Below are 19,531 nucleotides of genomic sequence, written 5' to 3' on the forward strand. Positions count from 1 at the left end.
AATGTTTTTTTATATTCTTTATATGTACCTACATGTGGCAATTTGTTGTATTCCCAGGGTTTCCAAAGTATTTGGATTTTAAAATGGGACAATTCTTGTGTGTCAAATGTTTGCACTGATTATGTTTGCATTGATTACGGTCTAGCCTTTTTCTTTTCTTTTAATGCTTTCATTAGACCAAACAAACCCAATCCCTCTGTTTTCTCTTAAATATTTATTTCTGTAAAAATCTGCAAACCCTTTCTAGAAAATGTCCCAGTTGCCTTTTAGGAAATATTTATGAAACTGAAGGGCCTTTAAAATAAGGGAAGTGTTATCAAATTAACTGGAGAATAGAATCATTGTCACTTTTTCATCCTTATTTAAGTAACATTTGCAAAAACAAAGTATAAAAATACATTGACAATATTTGCTTAAAAAATACATTCATGTACAATCCAAATTGATTACATTTCAAATGACAGACAATCTGACAGAAAAACAGATGTACTATTTGGAACCAATGAGGTCAAGATACAATCTAAATAAAAAACTTAAAAGCTACATATCTTCTACTCCTGAAAGAAGTACAGCATCTTTATGATTTCTTGTAAGGTCTGTGGGTGTTGCAGCTTGGCATGGCACGATGGCTCGTAGTTTCTGTTACTGTGATATAGTCATTTATTCCATCTGGACAGTGATGATCATGTACACCAACAGCTGTGTGTCCTAGCTGAACAGTGAGCCCTCAGCCTGCATGCTTGTTTCAAGTTACTCTTGCTAAAGCCTCAGATGAATGTGTAACTAGTAAATTACTGCTCCTTGCAAATTTTTGACTCTGAGCGTGCAGAGTGCTAGCAGAGTTTGCATTTAACTTTGGAAAATAAGAAGAGGACAAAAAATGTAACTAACTAATGAAAGAACTAGTTAGTGCAAGTTAGTAGTCATGTTGCAGGTACAGATTTGAAATAGTTCTTGTGAAATAAATGCTGATGATCTTAAAATGGCAATAGCTGCATGTGTGTGTGTTTCTTAAATAAAAGCTTGTGTGTAAATGAAAGTTGATGTTTACATATGTTCTAGCCTGTAATGTCTGCCTGATTGTTAATTTGTATTTAAATAAGAGCTACTACATGCATGTTTAAGCCTGCATCTTTCATAAATTCTAGGTTACAAGCTCATGTGAATGTATACTGTGTGATCAGGATGTATGTGAGTATATTTCTGTTAAAGGTTCAGTGTGTAACATTTAGGAGGCTCTTTTGGCAGAAGTGGAATATAATATTCATAGGTATGTTCTCATTAGTGCATAATCACATGAATGTAAGAAGCGTTATGTTTTTTTTTACCTTAGAATGAGCTGTTTATATATACAGACACCATGGGTCAACCTCCATGGAGTCCTCCATGTAGAACTGCCATGTTTCTACAGTAGCCCAGAAGGAACAAACCAAATACTGGCTCTAGATAGGGGCGGTCATAATTTTCACAAGTTTCCTGGCCACCAGAGTATCTCTAACTTGCTAGATGCCACTAAATTCTACACACTAGACCTTTAATAAATACAGTACTATATATGTTTATCCCTGCATTCTCACTTGCCAGCCTGTGTGCATACAGTAAATGTGTGCGCATGTACTCTATGTGTGTTTAGTGCATTAAGTGTCTGTAATTCTGCATGCATACAATGTATTTGTGTAAGTATGTGTGTCTTGATGTGTGCATGTTTTGGGGTCATCTGAGCAAACAGAGGAGGCCAAGCAGGCATAACAGGAGGGTCGAGGGTGCGTTCACACTCCCGCTTGAGGTGTGGGTGTGGGGGTGAGGAGGGCAGTTCGTATAGGGTTCTAAGCAGGCAGCGTAGGCCATCACGTGAGCCACATAGTTCTGCTCTTTCACCCCATGGAACAGGTGAGCCATTGGGCCTTTGGCGTAGATGGCCACATCCTCCCCGCCATGCGTCTCAGCATCCAATGGGACGGCAGCTTGCTGCATGTACTCCTCATCGTCTGGATAGAAATAAGTGTAACAAAACATACAGTAAACATAAGTTAACCATAATGTCAATTCAGATTCATTTTATTCTTCACTGTGACTGTGACACATGCAAATAGGCTATTTACTGAAACATTATTAATATCACTGTATACCCTGCATTTACCACCTTAACAATAAGTGCCTTTATTGCACTGGAACCCCTTTGTTTGTCAGTTCAAATACCACCCACACCAGAGAGAATTTTATTTTTCTTTGGATAGCTTTAAGATTACATGTGCCTCATAGATGTTTGTATGGCTGTTTGCCCATCAGATGGTGTGTTGTAAATCTTCTGTATTTTACCTAATTAAACATAATTACAACATTTTCAAAACCGAGAAGGTAATTTAAATCCTTTTGATAAAATTACAGCATTTACTGCCTGACTTTTCTAAAGTGAAGTGTGCTGACATATTACAGATTTTTTTTCTCCCCAAAAGCAAACATACAATGCTGGAAAACAAGTATTCTTGAGGTTACTGCTGTAAAACAACTTCAGTCTTAAAAAGGGTCCACTTGCAGTATTGTGGATTGATTGTTACAAAAATCTGTTGATAAGCCTTATTCTATTTGGCTACTCATACCTCCTTCTTTAAAAAATAGTGTTTTGGCTTCATGGTCTTCATCGGAATATAGACGCTGACTTCTGCGGTGTATCACATTTCTCCAGAAGTTTTAGAAATGAATCCCTACACTTGTAATTGCATGCTTACTTAAGGTACCAGATGAGTGTGCACTTTTGAGACACAACTACAGGTTCCAAAAACTTTAGGTGACGTCAGGCCATTCAAAAAGACAAAATTGGGGGTTTTTAAGGCAATTCATCCCTGGATAGAAGTATTTCCACCTTCAAGTATACACAATCATGTAATGACTAAAGTGAATGGTGCAAAACCAGAGGAGGAAGAACTGGATCATTGCTGTCCAGTGTTCCACAAAGAAATACAAATAGCTTTTTTTAAAGTGCTGTTACATGTACACAGTGAGGCCTACAGAGACCAGAACATAAGACAGCAGTGAATGCCATAAACACCATATTTCATCTTTGCTTTCCAGAGAAAAACACAGGCATGAGTCAGCCGTAACCACATCAGTTCACGCTGTCTGTACACACATCAGTACAGACGAGTGCAGCATCTGAAAGACATTAGTTTGTGCTTACAGTAATCCACCATTGTGATGTTCCCTCTGGTTCCATTTATGTGGACATAGCCGGGACCATTGGCGTATAGGATGCTGGTGAAAGGCATTTTGTCATCAGCTTTCTTTGGTGCCAGACCTGAATGACAAATAATGGTGGAGGAGGTGAGTTATAATATGCTGGTCACAGTACCTTTTCACATAGAGGCAAAACGGATTCAGACATACTTTCATGAGACAAAGAGATGGAAGCTTTAAACATTTAAGTTACATAACCACAATCTTAAATATTATGCAATTACCTACATATATGAATATCTTAAAACCAGGCATTCTAGGCTAGTCTTATTAATTTCCATGTGTGGTCTGCATTAAGGTACAGTACATTTGGATGTTTATGCTTTGGACCGTACCAAAGATGGGATTCCCCCGGGGTGTGTTGCCACCAAAGGTGAAGACGTGGGAGTGGTCAGCAGTGACCACGGTGAGAGTATCGGATTCTCTGGTCAGCTGCGCAGCACGATGAATGGCTCGGTCGAACATCACAGCTTCGGTCAGTGCCAGTTTGGCAATGCCGTCATGGTGGCCGTGATCAATTCTTCCTCGTAACAGAACAGCACAAAAGAAACAAATCAGGCCCGGCTCAAAACTAGCAGTGGCTAAAAGGAAAATTCCTATTTGATTATGCGTTTTTCAAAAATATGTGTCAGGTGTTGTAGGATGAATCTTAAAGACAACATTTTTCAAAGATTGAGAGCACCCTGTTTTACACTGACCAGCATGACATTTTAAATGACTCAATGCTGTTCATATAGTACTCATCTTCCACAAAAAGGAAGTATCCTTTGGGATTCTTGCTGAGGATTTGTATGGCCTTCTCTGTCATTTCCACAATGGAGGGGTCACGTGTGCTGTTCCTGAAGACCTCAAATCTCATGTCCTTTGGCTCAAACAGACCTGGAACCGCCGAAAAGAAGGAAACAATATTTTGATCTAGAATAAAATAAATAATGAACTTTGGTACTGATAGGTGGTAATGATGAGTCAAAGGGTAACTTCAGTATTTTTCAACTTAGACCTCAATTTATCCTGTTTTTGTGTCAAAGTAACTAATGGGGGACAACAATTTTTGAATTTGGTCTAGTATTGGGTATTGAGCCTGCAGCCACGAAATGGGCTACAACGTAATCCCCTTACATCAGATTGTTATTATTAGTGTCTGTTAATTTCGCTTGATCCGCTGTGTCTAAGTCTCGCTCAAGGACAAATTTCATTCTGAAATCTCAGGAGAAGTGAGATGACATTATGCAGGAAGACAATAGTGGAAACGTGAGCATAATGATACTGGCTGGAAAGACTTTGTGTTGTATTGGAGTAGAGAAAGAGTAGCTTAGTATATGATGTAAAAGACTTTCAGTAGCAAAAACAAAGAGTTAAGTGGACATACTTTGCGCAGTTGCCTGCAAGGATTATGTTGTAAACTACATTGATTTACCTTGTTATCTAGTCAATAAGCCTTGCTTATGTTTCAGTTAAAATATAAACTGCTTCCAAGATCATGAATTCCCTTTTTTCCCAAATGAATTATAAATGAATGCATTTACAATTTCTGTTTACATAGCAACAAGTGTGAATTAGCAATAGCTATGACTACGTAAGTGCACGCACTCGTTCATGCATTCACACACATACACACACATACACAACCTTTTTGCGATAGGCAATTGGCACAAACTAAAACACACGTACACACTTGATCTTCAGGCCAAATTTGAGCCTCTTACGGTGAAAACTGTAACTGCAAAAGGGTAGGGAATTTTTTGTGAACCGACCAACCAACAGAGCGCGTTATAGAGCTGCTGGTCGCAGCTAAAAAGTTAATACCTCAGATGATAATGCTTAGAATAAAACCTAATTGGAGCCATTTGGAGATGTTGTGTTCTGTTTTCCTGTGACTTCTTATTTCAAACGTAAGACCACCTTTAAACGTGGCAGCCTAATTAAGGTACACATTTTATAACACACACATGAAAGATATAGATCTGTACAAGATGATAGGAGTTATATTGCATTTGTATTACTGTCATACGCATCACAGAAAAGAACACACCCTTTCATTTTTATGACCATAGTTCAGTTGATAACTGCAGCTAACTAAATTTACAGTGTACTGTTATGACTGCTTTGATGGCTGTAAAAGATCCAAACTGACCTTAATGGAATCCTCTTGTTTGCACTGAGAATATTTCATAAGTTAGATAAGAGGTGTATCTGTCAACACCTGAGTAATGTAGACACAAGGGGTTCAAAGATTGTGCACGTGTCTGAGTGAGTACGTAATGTATGTGTTATGCATGCATTATGTATTGGGTTTTTTTCTGCCTGTAAATCAGTCTTGTGTACCGTGTGTATGGTATCATTGTGTGTTTTATATACTGCAGTAAGCTCATGAGTGTCTGCTTATCTGTTCAACCTGATTATCTGTCATTGTTAACACATCTATACCTACCCATGAGCCGGTCAGTAGTTTTAACATTTATCTCATCAAACTCCTTCCTGTGCCAAATGTAGTGTGACTTCTTGTTCTGAAAAACAGACCATAGGACATTTGAAGCTGTGACTAATATATCAAAATACATGGAAATATCCAACTGTAACGTAAAATAATCCTACTGGTTTAGCCTTCAGCCACACATCGATGAGGTTCCTCTTGTCTTTTCGGTCCCCCTTGCGGGAGTTGGAGGTAGGGTACTCAGGGTCTGGGGTTCCTTTTGGTGTCATGTACATCCTCCCTCCCCCCAGAATTACCTACAAAGGACACCAGACGGAATCGTTACATTCACAGTAGTAGCCTAAGATGGTCTTCATACTGAAGAATTATACTGCCCTAACAATAGAGCTCTGTCACAAAACTGCTGTGATTTTTTCTCATCTACAAGCTACTTGACTTCATTCACCTTACATCCCATGTGTAAATAATTATTCAAATATATGGCTAGATTTAAAACCAGTAAGGCACAATGAGTCCTGAGGATCAAGATAGAAAATTAAAATGACTGGAAGAGTACGTATATGTATGTGGTGTTTTAAAGGGACATTGTGTAGTTTTTTTAAAGTATTTTATTAGCTAAAATCAATGTCTTCATTCATAAATATGTCCTTATTGGTGTAAAATTACCTCTGCCAATGATCTGACTTATCCTCATAAGCGAAGAATTTCTTATCTGTATATACATTGGACGTGCAAGTCCATGGAGGCTTCCATGTCGTTTCGCCATTTTGAAAAACTATAATCGCCGAGAGGGACATAAAGCACTAGCCTACCTGTCTAGCTAATCCACAACGCGTTTTCGTTCAGAGCCAGCATCATGTGACTGAAACCAGCTATAACAGAGAAGGAGATCAGTGAGAGGCGCTTGTCACTGCCCCGGCACATTTGAAAGTCCAAAAAGCGAAAAAGGGAATTAAAAAGGCAACGTGACCGGCGAATTAAAAAAACGAGGGTAAACATAGGAGTAGCTTTTCCCAGGTGGAAAGAGCTAATGAAGGAGAAAGACTTTCAAAGGGACGCTGAAGTTGCCTGCTTTCTCTTCGACAGGTAGGCTCCTTGGTACATAACGGCTACCGTAGTTGCAATACGCATTCGAAAACGCGAGGCACTAGAGAACACTGTTTGTTTGAATGCAAAATACAATTTCACCGCTAGATGGGAGAAATTCCTACACAATGTCCCTTTAAGATGGGTTGAGATTTTAAAGAAGAAAAATGCAAATTATGTGTGTAAATTAGATGCCTCTATGTATGTTTCTAAAGTCAATTTGGTAGCTTCTTCTGTTCGAAATGACTGTTGTTTATCACCTCATCTTTAAGTAGTGGAAGATAAAGTTTTCCACTGGACATGAATGCACCACCAGCATAACACAAAAATAGTATATATTTTCCTTTTTAAACAATGTTATATTTACATGTCTTGTCAGTGGGATGCTAAAATATCCTCTGAATGCCATAGAGTTGTATGAGGAAGATGAAAATTGATGCACTTAGAGATGGTTATAGCTTAAGATCTCCTATTATGACATATATATACATAGTCTGCTTTTGTTCTTTTTCTGAAACTTTCCAGACACAAGATGTCTTGTACTTCACTGTAAAGTCTATTCTAAGTGTATGTTTCTACATCACACTTGTATAAATTGCATACTGGACCACAAATTATGCCCGTAGACCTGCCTCTTAAACTCTGACTGTCTATGAGCACAGAGAAACTTTCCACTTTCAGCAGATGAATGTGAAAACATCCTTCTAGTGTGAAAAGTATGTATGCATATAATCCAGCACAGTGAAGCTCAAACATCCAACTGTACGAACAAGAATAAAAACACATTTTTCAGTGGAGCGGGGCTCTAAACTGGACTAAATCTGCCTTCTTTGAATATCCCTTATATGAACACTAATGTTCTGTCCTGTTGTTCTTGTTTTTCTTCTCTGCACCTTGTCTCACCTTATTCTATGGCTGTCTTGTAGCATCATATCAACCATATAGACAGATCAAAGTCATGGTGAACTCATTACACTTTGCAAATAAAATGAGTCATATTCTCATAAAACTGTTTCCAAACTGCTCCTTATCCATCTTAAAACAAAACAATCATCAAAGGACATACTACTATTGTAGATAAGCACAATACTACTACTTGTTGGAGGAGCCATATAAGAGTTGTACACTTGCAGTAGAGAGTTTAACTGAACTTGATCCAATTAATTAAAAAGAAATGTGCCAAACAGAAAAGTTCTTACATACATCAATGTCAACGTTAGTGACCAGCTGGGTTGCAATGTCGACACATCCCTGCCTGCGGGCGCTGGACGGAAGATCTGCGTCACTGTACCAACTGCGACTGACAGAGTGAGCATAAGCAGCAGCTGGGGAGGCATGCTGGACACGGGTGGTGGTCACTATGCCAACTGATTTACCTGGACAATGCAGAAGCACACCCAAATCAGAATTAAAACCGCCAATTAACTTTCGTTTGGACAACTTTGCTTTTTTGGCTCCAACTTTAACAATAAAATACTGCCTCCAGGAAACTCTGTATGATTAAATCTTTATGGCTTCATGAGAAAATGTCAACACAAACACATTCTAAACACAATGCTATAGCTATCTAGGTAAATACAACTTAATTATAGGTATAATGAACATTGAACTACAACTGGTGCCACTCAAGTAGTAGAGGACATGCTTATCAGATGATTGTTTTATTCCTCATAGCCTATTTTATTTTCACATATATGTGGTAATTGCATATCTTGAGGTAAGAATGTAATTCAAATGAGCTGACCTTTCTATTACACATCACACCCAATACTTAGCCAAGCCATTTAGTGACCTTACCTTGTGCTTTAGCACGTCGTAGTACTGAGTAGACCTCGTTGCCAAAGGTGGTGTTACACTCATAGGCCACTGCATTAGCGCTGAGCCCTACTGTCTTAGCATTGGCCTTCACCCCACAGTGGTAGGCTGTAGCTGTGCTAGCACTGTCTGCTACCTGTTTATCTACACTGTAGGTCTGTGGAGCAGAAACACAAGCACCATTAAAAACCAAACAGGGCATAAACATATATTTGTAGAAATTCTAAAACACAGAGGCACTGAACACTCACATTTGAATTACTGAAATTGAGGAATTATACTTAGTCATGAAGCTGAATCTCACTTTAAATTAAATTCCCACCATTTCTACCACAATGTCAGCATTTTTAAGTTAAATTGCTGATTTTAGCTAAATCCCTTGAAAATCTTTTCACACAGTGGTTTAAGTACTCAGAGTGGGATGGTATGAGGCAAGATACAACATGTAAAGGGAACAAAGCATGTAACACACACACACTAACCATCCTTCTATACACTTCATCTGCTGAGCATTTCTGTCTCTTTTTCTCTTACTCTTGCTGTCTTCTCTCTCTTTGTTTCTCCACACACTCATGCACACAGGTAAATGACATACCCAAGTATATTAGCATGTGGTGGCCCTCTCTCTCACACTTTCTTTCACAGAACATCTAACAACAGCGCTCATCCTTTGAGTCCATCCACTGATATCAGTGTTGATAGTGTGTGTATGTATGTGTAGAGGCAAAGCAATTCAGACGTCACAGAGTGCAGATACATAATAAAATACTTTCTATGGCCTGTTTCTTAACTCTAAATATTGAAAAATATATGTGAAAAGTGCTAAATTACTGTGTTGCCATAAAAATGGAAATAATTCATAAAGCGCAGCTATATGCTGTATATATGCTTATATGAAGGAACCCTACTGGTTCTTTCAAATTGCATTGTAGTCTACATAGGCTAATGACGATAATAATGATGAATTACAGGTCAACGGTGTTGTGTTGTCACCTTTGACAAGGCCACATATGGGAAAGTATCCATGGCCAGCATTGTCTCCTCCCCTGATCCGCCCTCCATTTGACCTCGCAGGATTCGAGCTGCTGACACTGTGGACACACCCATCCCTGGAAGACAATGATTGACAGGTGAAGGTTCACTGATAGGGTCCATCAATAATGTTTTTACTTCACTATTTCAGTCTTCTGACACATTGAATGACATATTAAGGAATCGATGATTTAGAAATCTATATTATGTATGTATTCACATTATATGAAGGTTTTGCTGTTTTGACCCCAAAAAGCCCATTATACTATTCTCTGTCCAGTTTATGCACATTTCAAAAATCCTGCCCAGAAATATTCAAATGTGTTTGTTTTTAAAGCTCAGACTATAACTGTCAGATGAGAGGGGAAAAAGAATATTCAGTAATTCTCTAAGCAAACAAAGTCAAAGGACGTCAAGGCCATTAACATCAACTAAATCCACAAATACAGGGTATTTAAGGCAGCGGTTTTCTAGGAGAACCACATTTTCAGATCATCAAATCATCGCACAGACCAATACTGACTTCTCCAGGCAAGTATTCAGACCACTATTAGTAGAGCATATAACATAGAGATATACATAAAGATACTGTGATGTCCCTATTTGGCATATATTACAAAAAGCATACAGTATATGCCTTTTGATCACTTTTTCTAAATAAATTAAGGAACCTGTTTTATTGCTTCCTGTGGTCCATTATTGGATTCAAACCCTGACTTTGAAAACCATATTTACTTACGACAAAACCCATGCCACTGTGATGCATTCAACTCTCCCTTCAACATCACAGCCATAAAACTGAGAACATGCTCTGGGCAGGGCATTACTGGAGAGATGCACAAAGAAAACTCAGCCCCGACCACCCAGAAATGTGACTCAGTAGGTCTGATTTAAAGCAGATATTCTAGTTGTTAACAGGGAAAACACTCTTAAATCTCTGCGCCTTGAAACAGCTCCCTTTACAAAAAACACTCTCATGCCTCAACAGCTGTAAATATACCACACAATGACAATTAATGTGAAAAATTTGCCGATCAAATCAAATCCAGATGGGACCTTTCCCCAACTGGAAGAGACATGTAGCATATCAGGATTAAATCTTCAAGGTGACAGCCACACCCTGCACTGATAGGGATTGCCACCTCACAGTCAAAGCCCCTGCAAAGTATTTGACCACTAGTAACATTATGGATCAATGGTTTCTCAAGTAGGTCCTCATTTTATTTGAATCATGCACACAGATGGTGCCAACAAACAAAGCAATGTGCTAATAAAGGTTGTGAAGAGAAAGACTGCTAGCAAGAAAACATGGATGCAAACAATGCACAATCAATGTTAATATGTCTTGCAAATGTTTTGTGAGGAAGAAAATGCACTCAACACATTTGTTAGATTTTAGGGATACACTTGCATGCATTGGGTAAACATGGAATAAAAACATAACTATTGTTTGCTTCCAAGAAAACTCCACGTCTTTAATGGTCATTCAACCTCCTGAGCTCCTAAAAATGCAGTTCAAAGTTCAAAGTTGGCATACAATAAAGTAGGAGCAGTTTGTGACAGAGTAAGTCAACTGATGGAAAAATCTGGCTCTTTATCTGCTAAATGTTCCACTATTTTCACAGGCTTCTTGCTGACTTTATAATGAACTGGAAGACACAAAATTGCTCTGTAGAGCCGAGCGGTACCATAAAGTAAAGGTACTCGCTCGGGCAGCTAACTCCTTTCACATTACTCTTTATCATTTGACCCATTATTAACATCAAATATTTATCAGTAAAACTAAAACTACTTAGGGGTTGGAGAAAAGTCGCCTTCATGATTAAAGGAAACCATTGTTGTCTGTTGGTAAGAGATGAGACTCCTCCTGTCTAAGCAATTAATGTCACACCACTTCTGCCTTTCTACTTTGAGTCATTACTCGCACAACTCCAAGCGTGTGCTTTTCATGCCCTTGTAATCAATTTTATGCATTTGAACAAATGACTAAAGCTGGCCAGAGCTGTATTATGACCACTGGCTCATCAGCCCCTACAAATCTAGACACGTGCCAGCACTTCCACTCACACACAGTCCGCTGCTCAAGCAACTTTCCCTCAGTCCATTCTAAACACAGCTACACACTTGAGCATTGTCTTGCATTGCACATTAGGCTGTGTTTGTCATTGAGGCTGAAAGCTGTAGGTTTTCCATCAACTACAAATTTTTCCACAACCAAGTCTGTATTGAATGTATACTATTCCATAAGGATAGAATGACCTACCATCACCGAGGAACAGGATGATGTTCTTGGCCTGGTGGTCCCGAGGGCGGAGTTTCAGCGCAGCATCCAGGGTTGCCCTGGCCTGTGCATCCCAATAAGCTGGTTCCTTCTCAAGTTCGTACAGCGCTGCTACTTGGAAACACACACAGATTGAGAATGAGATCGGAATGTGGGTGTATGGATTGTGGATGTCAGAGATTTTGCAGGTAAAGAATCAGATATGTGTGGGATATTGACTGCTTAGTATGTGTGGGCGGGTGGTGTTGTGTGGAATAGTAAAGCTCCGGCACCAAGAAGCTTCAAGAGAATTCAAGTGTGTCTGTAGGTGCCTGCACACTCATGCATCCCCCCTCGGCCATTGTCTGACACTTTGAATTATGTTTGGCCTTGGGTTAGACAAGAGAGTAGGTTTCTCAAGACGTGTCAAAATGACAAAAACAGCCAAGAAGACACTTTGGTTTTTGTCCATTCATGCCCACAGGGAGGCTCACAGTGAAGGGAGTCAAAAGGAACATGCCTCCGGCCACATGGCAAAAACAACGGAAAGACAAACAGTGCATCCCACATTTTACATAAACAGGTAGACACAGGCAAGAAATATACTCACACACGCTTTTATGCACTTACACTAACACAGACTCTCCATTACACCCACACACCTGAGTTTATGCTTATGAATCAAGTTCTCAAACACAGTCTGTCCTCACACACTCACCCTTACCCAGGTTGAGGTTACCTGCTTGAGTCGCCCTGCGCGTCCATTTGTCTGCCCACAAAGTGCTACTAATATCCCAACCGCAGGCAGCAATAATAACTCTGTCGTCTCCTCACCTTGGCTGTCCATAGTGGCCCGGCCCATAGCCAGCAGTATGGGGCCGAGAAGGATGAGCAGGAGATTGGGGGCCCTGCAATGTGGCGTCTGCATCTCTAATCCGAGCGACCTGGAGCCTGGAGAGGTTGACACAGCCGGCTTTCAGAGCAGCACACCGAGACCAAAAGACAGAGGCACGAGCAGAGAGTGTGTGTGGCTGCTAAGACCTCCGGCCCTGCCTTTTTAAAGCCCCACTGGGTGTGTAGTAAGGAAGGGCCAACGCCAGCTCATAGGCTTAGAGCCACAAAAAAGGGGAAGAGAAAATGTGAGAGAAGGAGGAAGAGCCAGGGGAGAGAGAGAGAGAGAAGCTGGGACCACACAAGAGCTCTGTAGCATTGCAGCCCCTCTACTCACTTTGATTCCTGAAAATGCACCACCCCTATTTTATTTGTTTTAAAAGGTTGTTTTAGTTTCATTCTCCCTCTTTTCTCAGGCTCCGCCACTCTGAAGTGTATATGATAGAAATTTGAATGGTCCTTTGATGTGGTAAATGTATAACGGGTCTTTCTATGCAGCAGCCCCTTTAACAAGGAAGGAAAAAAAACAGCTACCCAATTTGTGTTGGCATCCATTACAATACAAATCATAACCATGTCTCTTTCCATTTCTCTCCCCCCATCCCCTGGAAAAACAGTCCAAGAGAGGAAAGGGAGCGAGGTCCAACCTATTCTTGAGAATGTCATGATTGAGTCTTGATGTGCTCTGCTTTTCATGTCAGGAAAATTGTCATATTTCCATTTCCCCCCTCTGAGTTTTTGCATTTAAAAGACCCCAATATCTTCCCTCTCTCACCAAGTCAACTTGGCCAGTTTTTCCATGGGAAGTGAAGCAGGGTTAGCATTTTTCTTCTGTGAGGTAGTGGAGACCGCCTGCAGAATGAAAATGTCTCTCTTCTACGCAAACACAACAGTTAATGTGTGAAATGAAGTGAGTTGGGCCAACTTTGTTCCACACGGCCAGAAGAATCAAATTCTCGGCAAACGGCTCTCGCCTCGTGAACCCGCGAGGCTGAAATTCAGAGCTGTGGAAGACCTCTGCTTTCTGCCAACCGCTCAGCCGTTGCCAACAGGGGTTTGCAGTTAGTCACATGTGCCTAATCAAGACCGCAATAAAATCATAGCAGCAATCTGGGTAAAGAGGCCTCACATGATGTGGCCCACACCACATGAACTGGAAATACCAGCGGCAATGTGCAAGAGCAGGAAGGCTTGTGGAGGCCTGTCTTTCTGTCCATTTGTTATGGGTTTGCCCCTGAGAGAAAGTCTACCTTATGTTGGAAAAGTCAAAATAGTTTCCTCGAAGACAAGTGTAAACAACTGGTGGCTGTATTAGGTCTCAGCGTGGATCATCCATCCACCAAGAGGTGCTTAGTTACTTTTGTTTGCTGATTATATGGCAAGCTTGAACGCTTGTGGGAATGCAATGAGCTCCTGGGATTGGAAGACGAATGTAAACAAAGCAAAGCATTACAGTTCTAATGCTGTGAATCTAAAGCCATTGTGTACTTTATATACATTTCTGTAATAGCATCAATTTTTGGTGTCCAGCATTCAAAAATTAAAGCCTTCTTTAGTCTTATATTCAGAGGTTGTATATAATATTTCTAACTTGGCACAATTTATTAAAAAAATGCAATCACTTTTTTACGTTTACGTTTGTATTTCCTCCAAGGGGTAAATATCTAACTTTCCTGTGGAGAGCAAAAACATATTTCATATTTCTATTCCCCCAAGCAAAGCAGTGATGACTATGAGTAAATATGATCTGCTGAAATAAATCACATGCTACATGCAGGAGGAATAAGGAGATATCTGCTTGTTAAAAAATATATATACATATTTTCCAGGCCTTAGAGCAAGTGTATACGGGATATTTATAGTGTAGCAGATGGTGACTTGTGTACACTATTGAGATCACGAAGCAGGGGAAACCATACAGTGGGGGGCTGCTCGTCGTCATGTGGTGTGTTTGAACACATTTCCTGTTCTATCCGAAAATCCAAAAAAAGCACCTGTTCATGGATAAAGTGAATAAAGCTGAGTTTCCTTATTAGTTGATGCTGTTTTGTTTAATTGAAATTTTAAAAAGCTCCTAAGAGAAAACAGTCATCAACAAATGGTGGAATAACTTAAGCTAGTAGAGGTCATTGCAATTAATTTGCAAGTTAAGTTCTACACTACTGCCTTTGAACCGAATACCAGAATATGTTAGGCATGACACATGTAACGCCATTGATGCCCTAAAGGAAAAGCAAAAAATGTAAAGAATTGGGTGTCCTGTTGAACTATATCTATACCCATACCGACTATCTACTGTACACTGTCCTAATAAAAGAAAAATAATAAAAGTATGATTTATAAATCCCAATAAAATGGGAAAACATCTATATACAGGGAAGTGCCTTGGGATTCATGACTTTTTATGAAAAAAGTTCCTTTCAAGAGTTGGCCTCTATGGTTTATATGTCAGGAACCTAAAACAGACCTTTTTAAAGTGGATAGAAATATACACTGGTTTTACAGTTACACACATACCTTTTCACATACAAACACTCCCTCATTCCAGCATCTGGATCCTGAGTCAGACTCCCCTAACAGTAAATTACAAATGTTATACTCCCCTCTGCCTCCATACCCTCTGCTCTTGACATGCAAGGCTCCTTTAACCTATAGATTCTGTAAATTACAGTGGCTAGCCCAATTTTGTGTCTAGATTACAAGTCATGGAAGGAAATATTTAGGTTCAGGTTGTCAAAGCGAGGATATACATGCGGGTGGTGCCAGACCACACAGCCACAATTTCAAAGAAAAAGCCAAATCCTTTTCCATGACTTTTTAAAGGTGGCTTTTAAAAGGTTCTGAGATATGACAGAAAAAGAGATTGGGCCAAGGATACTGATGGTGAAAGTTATAGATGCTTGAGATGGTATCTTAAAGAAGGAAGAGAGTCAGAGATCCAGTCAGCAAAAGAAAATGACTGAAGAGACAGACAGACTGCCAGATCTTAAAGAGAATAAAAACAGAGACAGCACTGGTGGAACAATTAAACTAAGTCTGCAATGATGCCTGTGATCTATTTTGGCTTTGTCACAAATATGCTCCCATCCACAAGACAGATGAAGAATATATCTGGATCAATTTAAGGAGGTACCATAAATGATGTAACCCCCGTTTATATGAAGCACTGGTGACTGAGATCCCATCTCAGAACAGTTGGAAGACAAGTCATAAAAGCTTTTACTGCTGGCATGCAACTCAATTGGGGGACAATTACAAGTGAAAGCACCCGGAGACCCACGTCCCGACTCAAGGCGGCTCACAGCAGCTACGGCGAGAGATTGCAACCTCAACATCAAACAGTCTGACAGCTTTGAGAAGTGGCCCCTCTTAGTTTTTAATTGGACTCATAAAGGAAATATGGAGTTTACCCTAATTAAGTTATAGTGTGTGTGTGTGTGTGTGTGTGTGTGTGTGTGTGTGTGTGTCTGTGCAAGAAGAGAACATGTGAGCATGAAAGAGATAGAAAGAAAAGTCTGTGTGTGTGTGTGTGTGTGTGTGTGTGTGTGTGTGCGATGGCTAACATGCCTGCCTGCGTCTCTGATGTGTTATAATAGTGCACTGTTTGTCTTGTCTGACTTCAGACCTAAAAGTTGCGACATGGAAAGAAGTAAATTGCAGTCATTGCAGTCACATCCAGGCTTAAAGTTCCAGTTTTACTGTGTGCATTGAATATATTGCATTTGACATCATGTCATAAAAGAAATGCTTTCATGGGCACATGGTGACCACATCAAATATTTGCTTATGGCTTTTGGTTTGCTAACCTTTGCCCTTTTTCTCACTCTTTTAGCAACATCACAAATATAAAATTCTGACTCACCTGCACAGCCACATCCAGTGAGGAGAAGTAGGCACATCAACAGTATCATCTTTCCTCTGAAATCAGCTGTGAGACTTATTTCTCTCTGCACTTTCCTCTTCTTGTTCCTCTTCTTTGTCTTCCACCTCTCCTGTTTTTTGTGGGTCTCCAGATGACTAGCAATTACAACCTGCTTCTTACACCTCCTTCTGGTACAATGGTGTGTGAGGTTTCTCACCTCCAAGGTATCTAGAGAAGTAATAAATGACGGATGGAAAACAAAAAGTTATTTTCCTTCCACCACTACAATTTTGTAGCCTTGGCTTGCATCTTTTGTTTGAGACAGAGGCAGAGGAGGAGGGGGAAACACACTTATTTGGACACTCACACACACGTCTGCACCACAAGCAACACTCACCTTTTTACGTCAGAAATATCCATCAAATCACAGAGTGGGCCCGTTTCCCTCCCCACACTGCCCATCTTTTCCTCAACAATGCATCGAATCAAAGTGTTTTTCTCTCTCGGTCCTTTGTGGACACATGTCTGTCAGCAGCTCACAGAGGTTCAGACTTTGTAGTTTGCTGCAAGAAATGCCTGAACTGGTTTCAGAGGAGTCAAAGTGGGACAAAGGGTTTAAGGAATGCAGGAAACAAGTGTGTATATGCTGTACATTACAAAGACAGGCATGTGAAATAAACTTGTAGTAATGAGCTAAATCTTGATTGAAAACCTGGATTATGTGGGGGAAAACAGAAAGCGCAGAGATCCAGAGAGACACATTCGTATTCAGGATGGTCGAGTGTGGTCTGATGGGAGAAAACAAGACTTTTAATCAACACACACAACCGTGGTGTACCTGCCTCGCATTCCTCGCCTCCCACTCAACTAAGCACTCTGCTTACCCTAGATCTCCTCCACATCAAAGAGCACTCATTACAGAAGCCATCACACATGCACCGAAAGATGTGGGGAGGGAGAAAGAGAGAGCCAGGGGCAGAAATAGAGGTGGGAAGACAGAGGGGGTGAGGGAGAGCAACCACACTACTGCATAGAAAAGTATCATTTGAAACAAATCAATTCCTGCTGCTTTTTTTGCCTCACCTGGCAAGACCTTGGACAAGACCAGGCACAAACACAAAAAATAGCCTAACAGTTGCCAGAGAACGATTAAAAAAGATTTCCATAACAGTTTTATTATAGCCTGAAAGAAAATGAAGGACGAGGAACAGGATGAACGTTGTACTTCTTCGTCACGGCTTTTGTTTTGCCTTCTGAAAGGACACCAAAGAGAGTTCCCCTCTCCCACACGGCCACCCAGGCATGATGCTCGTGCTTGTGGGAGGAACATTGTGTCAGGTGGTGAGGTCGGGAGACTCCGCGACTGGCGCTTGAGGTCAGACGTAGGTTTATTTTCCCAGGCAGGCCTCTGTCCAAAAACATCCTCCGCAGCGTCCTCAGTGTCCGCCAGGTGCTGACCAGACAGGGCCTGTTAGCAGCGCAAGGAGAACTACTGTGAGATGGACTGCTTCTTTCATTCAAATGGTTTTGCGGTATTCATTTCCATTTTCAGGTCACACACTCGTGCATGGATTACCAGTAAGGCATTGGGTTGACATTTCTTCAGGACCACTGGACCACCCTGCATGTACTGAAGATACATTTGAAATTCACAGGGTTTTCAGTAAACTAATAGCTTCCTCATTTATTTTTGCTGACACAGTCCCTGCATTCTCACAATAAATGAGTAAGCTACTGAGTTTCTTAAGAAATGTTTAGTAAAAAGGTCCTTCCAGTGTTATTTACACAACTGACAGGCCCAGAAAGATCAAGACTTCTTTATTTTTTTGCTGTGCTATCTCACTCTAGAGATGGAATTTTTTACAGACATAATGTTCCTCAAAAAAGAAGCCTAATGACGTAAGCCTACGTTTTAGTTTTTTAGGTGAAATGTCTCGACAACCACTGGATGATTGCAGTGAAATTTGATACACATATTCATGTCCCCAGCAGGAGGAATTGCAATACGTTACACCATCATCAGGTCCAATTTTGTCCAACACTCAAGTTTATGAGTAAATACTTGAACAAATAATGACATCATCCTTAGCTGTAGTTTGTGTTTAGTGTTCATTATCAAATTATGGTATGCTAGCATTCGAAACAAAGATGTTTTAGCATTTATCATGAAGCACAACTGAATCAAAATATAACCTTACACTATAATTTCTGTAAACTCTTAGTTTTATAAATCTTTTATAAGAGCTTTGCTTCCTGTTTTCCTTTTGCTTTCTAATAAAAAAATTATGTAGATGAATGAGCACAAAACGTTTAAACATCTTGCTCAAAAACATTTCACAAAAAAAAATAATAATTCTGTGGGAAAAAGTCTTTTATACCTAAACATCCTTTTGCCCCCAGCCCAATTCTCCAGATGCTTGTTGGCGTAACATAAGACTGGGTGACAACAACATGCAGGCTGGGAAAAAGGTTCAAGGAACCACCAGAGTACTTTGTGTGAGGCCATTGTTTGAAGCAGTTTCTTTGACGTGTGTTTGTGGCACGAAGATGTGAACAATGGATCTAAACGCATGCAAAAGCTGGCAAACAAGGAAATACATTTTACATTTAATTGACTGCAGAGCATCCCAGATTGTTTCAATCTTTTGTCCTTAACTTTGCTCATAAACACATTACCAAAACTCTATTAAAGCCATTTTACAATGAGATGACCTTGTTGGGTAAAGGCCATGATTCTCAGTTTGGAGAATCCCATCAAGGAATGAAACGCACTTTGATCATGAATCTGCCCCTGTTTCTGCACATTTACCTATTTCTGCCATTGTGTTGACTTTTAAACACTTTTATGATGTGTTTCTTGTTCAATAAGGTCAGTGTCTCGTCTCAGCAGTTGCGTAACTAACTAAGAGTTGGTTGT

The 19,531-nt window shown here is 40.1% G+C and overlaps 1 protein-coding gene across 2 annotated transcripts; it reads right to left on the minus strand.

Annotated features, from left to right (window-relative positions):
* Positions 1 to 199: 199 nt before the first annotated feature.
* alpi.1 (alkaline phosphatase, intestinal, tandem duplicate 1) lies at positions 200 to 17,206 on the minus strand. 2 transcript variants are annotated; one of them, XM_051375930.1, is made up of 13 exons: positions 17,012 to 17,206; positions 16,615 to 16,842; positions 12,696 to 12,812; positions 11,865 to 11,993; positions 9,563 to 9,678; positions 8,552 to 8,726; positions 7,958 to 8,130; positions 5,830 to 5,964; positions 5,666 to 5,741; positions 3,979 to 4,113; positions 3,570 to 3,761; positions 3,179 to 3,295; positions 200 to 1,988 (listed from the first exon to the last, which is right to left on the minus strand). In XM_051375930.1, the coding sequence occupies exons 2-13, from the start codon at positions 16,661 to 16,663 to the stop codon at positions 1,714 to 1,716; spliced, it is 1,689 nt and encodes a 562-aa protein (XP_051231890.1). In that variant the 5' UTR covers positions 16,664 to 16,842; positions 17,012 to 17,206; the 3' UTR covers positions 200 to 1,713. The 2 variants fall into 2 exon arrangements, with proteins under 2 accessions (XP_051231890.1, XP_051231891.1); XM_051375931.1 differs by lacking the exon at positions 12,696 to 12,812 and having other exon boundaries at positions 17,012 to 17,202.
* Between the last annotated feature and the right edge of the window lie 2,325 nt (positions 17,207 to 19,531).

This window comes from Dicentrarchus labrax, unplaced genomic scaffold, assembly GCF_905237075.1.
Source record: "Dicentrarchus labrax unplaced genomic scaffold, dlabrax2021, whole genome shotgun sequence".
Classification (NCBI taxonomy): domain Eukaryota; kingdom Metazoa; phylum Chordata; class Actinopteri; family Moronidae; genus Dicentrarchus; species Dicentrarchus labrax.

Bases quoted from the DNA above. Each gene is read 5' to 3' on its own strand.
- alpi.1 (XM_051375930.1), bottom strand. From the start codon at position 16,663: ATGATACTGTTGATGTGCCTACTTCTCCTCACTGGATGTGGCTGTGCA. The intron at 5,742-5,829 runs GTAGGATTATTT...TCTGTTTTTCAG, and splicing joins TGTGGCTGAAGGCTAAACCA to AACAAGAAGTCACACTACAT. The intron at 3,296-3,569 runs GTACGGTCCAAA...TTTGTCATTCAG, and splicing joins CCGGGGGAATCCCATCTTTG to GTCTGGCACCAAAGAAAGCT.